This window comes from Engraulis encrasicolus, chromosome 24 (genome assembly GCF_034702125.1).
Source record: "Engraulis encrasicolus isolate BLACKSEA-1 chromosome 24, IST_EnEncr_1.0, whole genome shotgun sequence".
NCBI lineage: Eukaryota > Metazoa > Chordata > Actinopteri > Clupeiformes > Engraulidae > Engraulis > Engraulis encrasicolus.
The window spans coordinates 5,011,484-5,023,983 of NC_085880.1; the positions used below are offsets into that span (position 1 = coordinate 5,011,484).

The window sequence follows — 12,500 nt, forward strand, 5'->3', positions numbered from 1 at the left end:
CCTGGGTAATTTATTTCCCAACACTACCCTAATCTCGCTCTCCCACTTTCCCATCTGGTCTACATTGTCCCAGAGGTGTCAATCCCGGGTTCAGAAAGTAAAATCCATACCACACATTTGATCCAACCAGCTCTGAATCACCAGCACTCAAGACAGGTAGACCAGCTACTTATTGGAGTGACCTGCGTTGGAAGGAAACTGTGGCAGGGTGTTTACTTTACGGATCCGGAACTGACACCTGCTCTATCTAATAAAGGCATCAATACGTCCCATCAAATATTTTTTTTCAACGAAAAAATATAAGCACCTGAAAGGTCTCGGCCACGCGGTGCAGGAACTCGATGACGAAGAGTGGCGGCACCTCGGTCTGGATGACGGCCAGGAAGAAGATCTTGTGGCGGTAGACGTTGATGAGGTAGTGGTGTGGCGTGCTGATGACGGGCGGCACGTTCTCGGGGTCCTCCCCGGCCTTGCTCTGCGCCTCGAAGAAGTAGTCGCACACTGAGCGTCCCACCACGCTCTTCCAGTGCTTCTCCAAGAAGATGTCGCCCGCACCGTTCACCAGGAACAAGCTGTGGATCATGGTGGCAGTGGCAGCTGCTGGGGGGAAACACACACACACACACACGTGCGCACACACACACACACACACACACACACACACACACACACACACACACACACACACACACACACACACACACACACACACACACACACACACAATCAAGAGGTCCCCTGCACCGTAGGCCTACTGTCATCACACACAAACACTTTAAATACATCAAAGTGTTAAACTGACCAAACTATGTTCCCTCAACCATACTGTATGCCTACACATTCAGAACCACTGTTATTATGATAATAACAATGTATATGCTGGGCTGAAACAGGCATTTGAATGGGTGCAAGAAAGAAAGAAAGAAAGAAAGAAAGAAAGAAAGAAAGAAAGAAAGAAAGAAAGAAAGAAAGAAAGAAAGAAAGAAAGAAAGAAGTGAGTTTTGAGACAAGAGACAGTAACAGATGCTAAATTTCAGTCCAGTTGCCAGAAAAGTAGTGGTCTGTTCAACAACATGTAACATGTAATCTTACAAGAAGATGGCAAGCTAACCCAGTAGATATTTATGATATTTACAGTGGACTACTGAATAGGTTGCAATAGTTCAATTTACAACAACAAGCATAACTTATATGCGAAAGCTGCTCTTATTATCAAAGCAGACACTATCATGGCATTGGGTTAGATATTAGAAGTTTTCGAATAACGCCACGTCTGAGATGTATGAGGTGTCAATCATTTGTCAATAAGTTTTTTTTCCATTCTGAAAGTTGTGATGATTTCTGGCCAGAGCTACCTACCAGCAAACAGACTTATTATCACGACTTCCCAGCGACTAAACATATGCAAATACCCGTACGCGGTCAGAATTTTAACAACCAAAACTCACAAGTACAAAAGAATGTACATTGAAACGAAATCCAAAAATTACATACCTTTTGCAGGACTCTGTCCGTGCGTCTGTAGGCAAAAACTCCTAGGTGGCAATATGGCAGAAGTGCCAGGCGGAAGCTACTACAACCACCCGTGAAAGTGCCTTCAAACAGCGCGCGCTAAAGTCGTTATTTTTATGAAGATGAATAAGCCTTTAAATAGCACTGGCTAATCCCAGATATCTTAACTCCACAGCAATAGTTTCTGTTGTATCGCCGACTCTTTCTTTAACCGAACCCTCCTCTTTTCGTTCAGGCAGTTGGGAGGGGCAGCTACATTCACTCAGCGTGTTTTTCTCCCTCCTTGCCGCGGTGCTGATCGCAACTCTTCCCACTTATCTGTTCTGTTTGCTGCTCAAGGTGGTCTGAGAGTGTTTTAACGATGGCTTCAGGAGAACCCAAAGCAAAGAGAGTCAAACTTGAGGAGAAAGAGGTCGAAAAGAAGGAGGAAATAAAGGAAAAAGAGGAAAAGAAACTTAGGTGAGTTGTTGGTCAAGGTGTCCGAACTGTGTTGTGCTAGTTTAATTACATAGTAATTGGGAGTCCTTGCACGCGACCGATTGAATGAAAAGGCATGCCCGCGGACCCACGTTGGGATAACACACAGCTTCCCGCTCGTTACAGTGTTATAAATCAGATGCTTTTGATAGATGTATTGTGTCGTTTGTGTGAATGCAAGCGTATGCTTGTAGTAACCATAACGTGCTTTGCATTAGAGTTTTCCCTCCCATAAGAGGTCCTTGTCCTCGCAGACAGAGCTAAGGAAATGGGCTACTGTACAGTCATTCATTGAATCTGCTGACTGCTGGATTGTGCCACATCGCACATGGGCATGGCTGTACAAGTAAAACAATTAACACATTTGCAGACCTCTTCTAAAACAGCCAACCTATTCCTCTTATTCTTATTATACAAGTGATAACATTACGTAAGATGGCCGGAATGTTTGAGATGTGTTGAGACGACCTGACTATGTTAAGAGAGATTGTATCACTATTTGCTATATTTCTGCATTGTGTGGAAGTAAATCACCCCGTCCTTTCGAGTAAAGAAAATTTGTCATCCTGAACCGATTGACCAGTGGGGTCTTTATTGCAGTGTAAAGTTCACAATCGCAGCCAGAAGTGACCATTGAGCGCTACTTGGCGCCCCACGTGTCTTTTGTTGTGTGTGTGTGTGTGTGTGTGTGTGTGTGTGTGTGTGTGTGTGTGTGTGTGTGTGTGTGTGTGTGTGTGTGTGTGTGTGTGTGACAGAGAGACGCACTCACTGAGTCGCTCTGAGATGATAGTACTGGTGTTCGGCTTCAGGGGGCTCTCCTGTACAACGCACAAAACTCGCAGACTATTCTGCACACGCGCGCGCGGCACAGTGAAACAAACGTTTCACTACGAGCATGCCCCCAGTGTTGTATTTCAATGTCACTACTGTGTCACAGGACTTCAAGCATTGGGAACTGAATGTCACTTGAGCCTAGATATGCCCTGGTGTCGCCACATGAAAGCAGAGCCTTTCTCATTCGGATGTGATTATAGCCTACCCGCACGTTTTATTGTTTTATTTTACTTTACACGTGGGACCAGATAACATTCTCATCACTTCTATGTGGCGTTTGGAGAATTCTCAGCCGTCAAAGTGTTTCAACAATAATGGACGCTTGGGGGATTGTATGTAGCACGTCGGTGGCCTTTCCTCGTGATGCGTGAGTGGATGGTGCTGCTGTGGGAAAGGCACGAGACATGAGACACCTGCGCGCGGGAGATGGCACTGTTGTGTCTGTAGTCGGTACTGGAGCCGGCACGCGACTATTACTAAATTCAAGAGTTTCTGGAGGACCCAAAAATTCTCCTGACCAACCAAAAAGTGTGTATGCGCGCTCTCGAAGCAAGTCGCTCCTCCTCGCTCATTTTCAGCCAACCAGCCAAAGTCAGAAAAAAACTCAAATAACCAGTTCCCAAAGCTCACTTCGCTATTGACTCAGTCATTCAGACGCAGCTGAAGTCGGCGAACGGTGAGGAAGCCCCGTTGCTTAGAGTGACCAGAACGAGCACAGCATCACATCCAGTCCCTGTTATCATGCCTGCGAGGTAAGGGTGCATGCCATGCAATATTGCCGTAAATATACTGTAGCATCAACGGAGCCAGACACTGCTGAATGTGGTGTCACTCTCTGTTACATCGGTTTTGTATGGGTGTCTAGGTTAAGTGGCCAATGACACCGGAAGAGTGTGTGTAGGTGTCAGGTTGACAGCTGGCTGCAGGGAGTGGCAAAGCAATATCTCCCTGTTATTGTGATGGTGTTTATAAAGGCTTGAACATTGAGAGACTGGTAGTATAGACACTAAATTATGCAGTGGTAAATCCAACCAAAAACAGGACCAATGATGTCCATCAAAGACTATCAAATTGAGCTATTGAATGAGCGTTCATTCCAATGACACTGTTCTATGGACTGTATTATGGTTGTAAGTGTTGAATTAACATAGCATTTTTTCTGTATGTGAGTGAGACAGAGCTAGTACTTGTCAGCCTCCTCATAGGCAACGGCATGCCACGCCAAAACATGCAGCGATTGGCTTGCAAAAACAGTCAGAAATGTGACTTTTGACTTGTTTTTGTTTGTTTTTGCGATTTGAAAGGATTATTGCGGGATTAGGACGTGAAGCCTGTGTGTAGTTTAATCTATCACATGCAGAAGGAGATTTGAATGCTTAGCCTATTGACCAAAGTGCATACAATGCCATCAACAGTAATACCAACACTCAGTACTAAAGTACTACTAGCAATACACCATTATGATAACTAGGTTACTCTTTTGACCCTGTTGCATTATTTAGATAAAATGTCATGTGACATGTTCGCACACTGTACCATAAGGTTAGGTATGTACAATGTAATTGCAAGACATTGCACATGGATGTATGTAGATACACAAAAGAGAAGTCGTAAAATAAAACGCAACAGAGCTATTTAGACATTTATTTATACGACAGCATGCCCACTATCCTCCGTGTCCTTATCCTGCTGCATGGCCGGAGTGTGTATGAAGCGTGTGGTAAGCCCTTCTCAGGAGTATGCTCACATTATCACACAGGAAATTTGAGCAAAGCAGGGAAATTTAGTGCGAATGGAACCAGGGGTCACTGTCGACACTGTCTAATGTTGTGTATTTATTTTATGTGATAATGTTGCACTATTAATGTTGTGTTTTCCGTGTAGTGTTGGTGTTGTGCTGTATTTAATGTAGTGTGGTTAATGCTAAGTTGCTACAGTGTATGTAACGGGCTGTGTTTAATGTCGTGTATGTAATGTAGTGTGCGTAAGGCTGAGGTCATGTAAATGTTGTATAATATAAGGGAAGGCCATGTGTGCCCTAATGCCACGTGTCCACTCCAGGGACAGTTCAGAAGGAGCCTCTGACAGACCTGAACATGTCTCATTGCAGTGTGTGTGTGTGTGTGTGTGAGTGAGAGATTTTGGGGATGCCTCATTGGAGTGTGTGTGTGTGTGTGTGCTCGTGTGTGTGACAGATTTGAGATGCCTCATTGCACATTGTGGCCCTGTAGCTGCCAACTGCAGTGTGTGTGGGCTGAGGAAGAGTTGCATCATGCTCTGATTGTGTGTGTGTGTGTGTACTGTCAAGGTGACACATCTGGGCCATTTCTCTTGTGTGTGTGTGTGTGTGTGTGTGTGTGTGTGTGTGTGTGTGTGTGTGTGTAATGGGTACACCGATGCAAACTTGCAGACTTTGTGTGTGTGTGTTGTGAATGTGTGGTAAGAAATGACTAAGGAGCAGCAAACATTGGAGAGATTAAAAATATACTCTCCATCTATTGCTCACACACTCTGTGTAAGTGCACGTACACAAGTCTATTCATCAGACAGAGGAATCCTACATTGAGTGGACACACACACACACACACACACACACACACACACACACACACACACACACACACACACACACACACACACACACACACACACACACACACACACACACACACACACACACACATCCATTCATGTAAGCTTGTACTGGAATAACCTCTTCTGTTTGCCTGAGTCTGTGCTGTTGTGATTTTGCAGTGCGCACTCACCCTTGCTTTGTCTGAATAGAGGAGAGAGAGAGAGAGAGAGAGAGAGAGAGAGAGAGAGAGAGAGAGAGAGAGAGAGAGAGAGAGAGAGATGTGTATGTTTTTGGGGCTTGCCACCAGATGTGTACTGTAAGTATGTCTGTTTTGTTTATCTGTTTGCATATTATGCAAGCATATCTGTGCATCTACAGTACGTGAGCAACTGAGTGAGTGAGTATGTGTGTGGGTGAATAGGTGTAACCAGATGTGTTCTTTGCTTCTATTTAGGAGAGAGAGAGAGAGAGAGAGAGATAGAGAGAGAGAGAGAGAGAGAGAGAGAGAGGAGAGAGAGAGAGAGAGAGAAGAGAGAGAGAGAGAGAGAGAGAGAGAGAGAGAGAGAGAGAGAGATAGAGAGAGAGAGAGAGAGAGAGAGAGAGAGAGATTTTGCTTACTCGTGAGGGTTATTGGAGTGTTATTTTGAGTGGCTGTAAGAGGATGAGTGTGGAACTGTTGATGTGTGTGTTTGAGTATGCACTGCCCTTTCTCGGGTGCACTGCTGCTGCTGACAGAGGCAGATGTTGAGATGAGGGTTTGTTTTTCTCAATGTTGATGAAGACCTTGTGGGGGCCACTCACTGTGTGTGTGTGTGTGTGTGTGTGTGTGTGTGTGTGTGTGTGTGTGTGTGTGTGTGTGTGTGTGTGTGTGTGTGTGTGTGTGTGTGTGTGCGCACGCGCGGTTGATAGTGTGTATAGTTAACAGTATGGATTGTGCCAGGGTGGGGGTCATTCAAGCATCTTATACTCAGTGTACATGCATCACTCCTTCATTGATCAGGCACACACTCGCAGCACATGACTGATGTCTGGAATGGAGTCAAGTCGGTGCGTCTTAGGTATGTGTATCTATTAGTGGAGGAGAGGTCAGCCAATATATCAGCCTGACGATTTAGATTTTACGCCTCAATTGGTCGACATCTATCTAATCATTACAGTACACTGATCCATAGAGATACACAAAGTGAGCCAGGAGTGCACGCGCACACACACACTCACACACAGGGGCATGCATGCGCACACACACACACAGCCTTCCTAACGTATCCCTCCTGTGTGTTACGCTCAGAATGTCCTTTTCGGGATGGCATGGGCACACACACACACACACACACACACACACACACACACACACACACACACACACACACACACACACACACACACACACACACACACACACACACACACACACACACACACACACACACAATACACGCACTGCCTACCTAACATATCTCTTCTCTGTCTTTAAGTCCACACACACACACACACACCTTCTAGACTGTCTATCTAATGTGTATCTCCTCTGTGTGTTGCAGTCAGAATACGCTGTTCGGGATGGGGAACCCCCTGCTGGACATCTCCGCCGTGGTGGATAAGGACTTCCTGGAGAAGTAGGTCACATGACACACTCTATTGATCACATGATACTCTCTTAAGGTCACATGGTGACATACTGTCAATGTGATGGTATCCAGCTAGCTCAGCGTGGAAACATTAAGCAACGTCCACACACATCGCGACCATTTACTCACTCAGCAAGAAAAGTTGACGTAATGTTTGTGTTGCAGCAATGAGAGGCCTGGACAGGCAAGTAGAGTACGAATGCGTAGGAAGCCAATGCGTAGGAAGCCAATACGTACGGAGCGATGCGATGTTGGTGGATTCAAAGTTAAAAAGAATTTAACTTTGGGCAACGCAAGTGAGCAAGTAACCAATTGGAGTTCAGATTACTGACCTTTAACCTCTTGCTTCTGCATTGATAGTTAAACCTGCGGGAACGTGATCTAGTCCTTAAGCAAGTGGCGAACAAGTGAGTGATCAAGAAGCGAGTAACTGGTAGTGACTTGTGTGGACGTAGCCTTATTGAAGGTAGAAGCTAGATTGTATCACCTGGATGGCTGCTTGTTGTTGCGATGCTAAGCAACAAGACCTCGAACTGATGTACAAAATGCAATTATTTGCATTTCGCAATTATTTAGTTCACATAGGTTACTCCATATTACCAATTGATCCCTCGATGTTTGAAGTCAGCCGCATAAGCTAATATTAGCATTGTAGCGAACAAAGACAGTCACAAGGGTGTATTAGCATGTATGGAACCATATTACTGCACTTAAATTTCGTCTGTGAGCAAAGCAATTGTTATTAAGCCACGTAGACACTGCAGTGTGCTTTTTTGAATGAGAGATAGAAGCAAGACAGGCTTTTGCTGTACAGTATGCAAACTAGGGATGCAAATTATCGATTAATTCATTAATCATTAGTTGATAGCCTTATCGATCGACTTACGATAAATTGATAAGCGGCATTTTTCCCCCGAAATCTCAATGTTTCTCGAAAAAAACTACTAAATCTAAAAATTTTAATTAAAAATTGAGATAAAATAACACATTTAAATTAGTTCTATTTCAATTCTTTAAAGGGACACTGTGTGAGATTTTTAGTTGTTTATTTCCAGAATTCATGCTGCCCATTCACTAATGTTACCTTTTTCATGAATACTTACCACCAGAATCAAATTCTAAGTATTCATTATGACTGGAAAAATTGCATTTTTCATACATGAAAAGGGGGATCTTCTCCATGGTCCGCCATTTTGAATTTAGAAAAATAGCCATTTTTAGCTGCAAAAATGACTGTACTTGGACCATACTAGAAAATATTTGTTTAATACTTAGTAAACTTTCATGTAAAGATCAAATTTGGCAATAGGGAGCCTAGTTTCAATGAGCAGCATAGTTGCAGTACCTTTTTTGACCATTTCCTGCACAGTGTCCCTCTAATCCAAAGGTGTTTTAAATATTCCCACTATTCACACCCCTATTCACACACACTCTTCACATGCCCATTTCACCTGGGTTTCTTGTAGGTTGAATTGTCGATAATTGCGTTACATTTTTTTTAATCGATTAACGCATTGATCGATTAAAATTGATTAATCGTTTGCATCCCTAATGCTAACCTTTAACAACCCAACAATCTGCAGCTGATGGGCTGAGTGGGACGTTCTAAGCAGCGTCCCCAGTCCGTCCGGTTGATCCGATCTTACATCTACCTTTGGTAAACTCCTGCAGCCTCATGCAGATACACAACTGCCTCGCCTAAGAGTCTGTCTTTTAGCTCACTTGGTAGCACATCCATCTCTCCTACTGTTATGAGGTTGGGAGCTGCACTAAAGTCACTCCCTTCAATTTTCTATAATACCTCCATGGGCTGTCCTCTCATCTGACGCTGCCTCTATGGTTGTGATCGATGACTGCTGCCAGTGGGGTAGATTTGCAGTCTACCAACTCTCAGAACCAGCCCAACGCCCCCAAAAGCTCATTACACAGTCCATTACACACCGCTAGAGCCAGACAGACAGGCAGGCGGGCACGGATGGTGTGTTTGTGTTTGTTTGTTAATGTGTTCAAGATTCAAGATTCGGTAACACTTTCTATGAAGCCCATATCTATAGCGCATTATGAGCGCATTTATAACAGCTTATAATGCGCATCATAATTAATCATAGTGCATCATGACAATTATAATGTATTATAAGCCTCTTCACTGCCTATAGTTTATAACCATCCACAATCACTCAAAACACCTTAAGATGTATAATGCATTATAAGCTAAATTTATAGTTATTCATGACTGTTGATATACTCCATCATGAAGCATTATGAGTGTAGTCGTAATGCACTATGATTATGATGCGCATTATAAAATGCACTATAGATATGGGCTTCCCATATGTTACCCAAGATTCTTTTTATTCGTCCAGAGGGAAACATAGGTGTACATATAGCTGATATATAATGCATTGCATAATAGTGTTTCACAGACTCTTATCTAAAACAGCAGATATTATTTTTGAACATATCTGATAAAACATGCATGATAGCACAGCAGCTCACCAAGCCTTGGCCTCGTCAGGCAGACAGCCATCTCCTGTCTTTCCTCTACAAACAACTACTTGATTCACTAATGCAAAGCAGACAACTCTATATAGTACTAATAATATAATGCACACATCATGACCCTGAATTCAGACTTGGCAGACCGAGTTTCCCGGCCGTGTGTGTGTGTGTGCGTGTGTGTGCGTGCGTGCGTGCGTGTGTGTCAGGGTGCCCGCGGGGTAGTAAAAAGTAGTAAAAGGTAGTAAATGAAAAAGTTCAAAATAATGACCAGTAAAAGGTAGTAAGCCACATCTCAACTGGTAGTGATTTTCCCTGACTCTCTACAACATGGTCTTATTTGTTTTCTAATGTGTTTAATTAACCTGTAGCCCGTGATCTCAAATCTCGGCAAATTGATTTTTATGCAGCGGCAAGGACGGACCCTGGCTTTAGCTTTGTGCTAATACTACCGGTAGTTGTTAACTAGCAGCTGACTGACAGGCGTCAGACATCAGCAGTGCCACAGAAGCTGCAAGGCATTTTGTAGCTTACGTTCTGCAAGACGCGACTAACCTGGTTGGATGTGAAACAGTGAAAGGTCTGCTAAACGTAATTCCATGAATTCCATGATGTCTGTCTGTTTGAGATTAGCTGTTGTTCATACAATACTAATGAAGTTAGAAGCGGTGGAAATTGGTGCGTAACATGGTGCGTAATATTGGTGGTAAATGTAACAAATCGGTCGAGTGAAAGAATGCATGGCTGAATGTTTTGTTCACCGGTGCATCCAGCCAACAAAATGAATTGACAATGCTAAACACAATTTTAATGGCCATTGGTCATTTTGCAGTAGTGCTAGTAGGTATTAGCCCATCAAAAAAAATAAGTTTTTGGAACTGTGTCCATTCCTTCAACTCCGCTGCTCTGGCTTTCTACCCTTGCACCTTGCGCTGATGGGCAACCCGACTTTTCAAAATAAAATGTTCGACTACCCGAGTTCATAATGTGCTAGCGACTAGCGAGGTGGTGCTCAACCAAATCAGGGAGTTTTGAAACGGACGAGAGAGTAAGGAGGGAAACGAAATGCAAACAGCAGCGGCCACTGATAGAATTCACGCGGAAGGTCCAAGCGCAAAGAATAGGCCGTTTCAGTCACTGTCAAGAGTTGACACGCGAAGTCTCCCGGGAGATCGCAGATGTTTTTGATAGCGACGTACTATCTGTCGGCAAGGCATCCTTCATGCACCGAGACAGAGGCCCAATTCGAAACGGGAGGTAGTGACTCGATGACTCTCCTCCTACATAAACATGTCACTGATCAGATAGGTCAAGTTAGCTGATGAGGCAGCCGCATTGAGAGTAAATAGAAGGGCAGCCGTTACGAACGGCACTAACGAGTGCGCCGCCTTGCGCATTTGATGTTACGGCCATTCTATGGCGGGAGTTATGTTCATCACGTTAGCGCTTAGCTTACGCATGCTATTTGAACGGTGAATGATCGTCAGACGGCGGAATCGTAAAATAGGCTATAAATAGATCTAGCGACAGCATATTTAGATACTACAATGTTGATTTATGCATTCGATTTTCAATATCTACATACATAAGTGTCAGAATAAAGAGTATGATAAGGTAGTAGCTTGGGTAGTAGCCATGTTTGTTTTTCAGGTTTCCGGTTGAGAGGGAGGTGGCGCACAGCATGTTGGGTACCAAGGCAGCGAAGTCAGCATCTTATGTATCCTTGAAATATCCTCGTTACGCCCACAAATGCAGTCAACTGCCGAGAGAGGAAATAAAGCAATTTTTCGTTTCGATCCACACTTCATGACTCGATGTCCAGTTAGCTCACTGGAAGGACAGCTGCCTTCCCTGTTTCGAATTGGGCCAGAGAGAGAGCGTGACGAGAGAGAGACACTTCTGTTCGAAGCGCTTGCTAAGATGCCTCAATCATCATTCGCAGTGATCCAGAATGGGGAAGGGCAAATCCAAATTCACCTCGGTTTCCACCTAAACAAACAAAAAACAATTTATCTTTCGATCTAGCTACCATATGACTGTTTTTTTATGTGAAATTGTAGTCCCTTAAAAATAATGAATTTTAAGTTTAGTTTTTTATTTTGATTTTGCTCCCTCTTTGGAATTTCAGTTTGACATCCCTGGCTTAGGCGTTCAGCAGGCGTTTTTTGCAGGTGCCTTAGGCTTAAGGGTTACAGAAGGTCTGCTATTGGTAGTCAAGGCTGGTTATGGATTCTGTGTTCTCTATCTAAATCACGAAAACTTTGCCATAACTATAATGACTGCCATTTTTGTCATATCCTCTGTAGTATTTTCTCTGATTCTGCTAAAGACACACACACACAGACTCTCACACACAGGTGTTGGGGGGCATTTGGGTGCACCTAGATTTTGTGCTGGTGCACCTGAAAACAATTTTTAACCAGTGCAACCAGCGCAAGAAGTTAGTAGAGCCCTGGTGGACATCGACGACTTCTGTTAAAAGTGCACTGCACTATTATTTAACCATTATAAATGGCGAATTGTTCAGAAATGTTTGAAACATACCTGCATTAACTTGTACTAACACATAGGCCTAAACTCAATGATTAACTTGTTAAATTATAAAAACATTATTAATTTGTGTTATTTATAGGCTTTGGAAAGCTATTTCATTTCTGTAGTCAGTTTAAGATCGATGTTGTAATGGTAGTAAAAAAAAAATTAGAGGTAGTAAAAAGGTAGTAAAAGGTAGTAAATTCAACCTAGGAATATCTGTAGGCACCCTGGTGTGTGTGTGTTGATTCGGTGTGTCTCCAGCTAGGCGTGTCTGCGTGGTCATGAGTCATGAAGTGTGTTTGCTCGTGACGCACGGTCGCAGGTGAGCGAGTGCCCTGTGTGCGTGCTGTGTGGAGATGCCAGTTGTGTGTGTGCATGGTCACGTAGTTACAAACACTGCAGCGCACCCCGGCCGTCTGTCTACTCTACCCCATGCCAACTTA

General features: G+C 43.7%; 2 protein-coding genes across 4 annotated transcripts in view; one reads left to right on the forward strand and one right to left on the reverse strand.

Moving 5' to 3' along the window:
- The window catches only part of ap3m1 (adaptor related protein complex 3 subunit mu 1), a 14,195-nt gene extending 12,588 nt beyond the window's left edge, over positions 1-1,607 (reverse strand). Inside the window, exons 1-2 of one of the 2 annotated variants that reach the window (XM_063191705.1) lie at positions 1,495-1,607; positions 308-597 (exon numbers count right to left, since the gene is read on the reverse strand). In XM_063191705.1, the coding sequence (XP_063047775.1) occupies positions 308-583 (276 nt within the window). In that variant the 5' untranslated portion in view covers positions 584-597; positions 1,495-1,607. Of the gene's footprint in view, positions 1-307; positions 601-1,494 lie in introns of both variants that reach the window. The other variant, XM_063191706.1, reaches the window with a different exon arrangement.
- Positions 1,608-1,809: 202 nt separating this feature from the next.
- The window catches only part of adka (adenosine kinase a), a 68,690-nt gene continuing 57,999 nt past the window's right edge, over positions 1,810-12,500 (forward strand). The window contains exons 1-2 of one of the 2 annotated variants that reach the window (XM_063191795.1): positions 1,810-1,971; positions 6,940-7,014. In XM_063191795.1, coding sequence (XP_063047865.1) covers positions 1,874-1,971; positions 6,940-7,014 — 173 coding nt within the window. In that variant the 5' untranslated portion in view covers positions 1,810-1,873. Of the gene's footprint in view, positions 1,972-3,276; positions 3,576-6,939; positions 7,015-12,500 lie in introns of those variants that run through there. The other variant, XM_063191796.1, reaches the window with a different exon arrangement.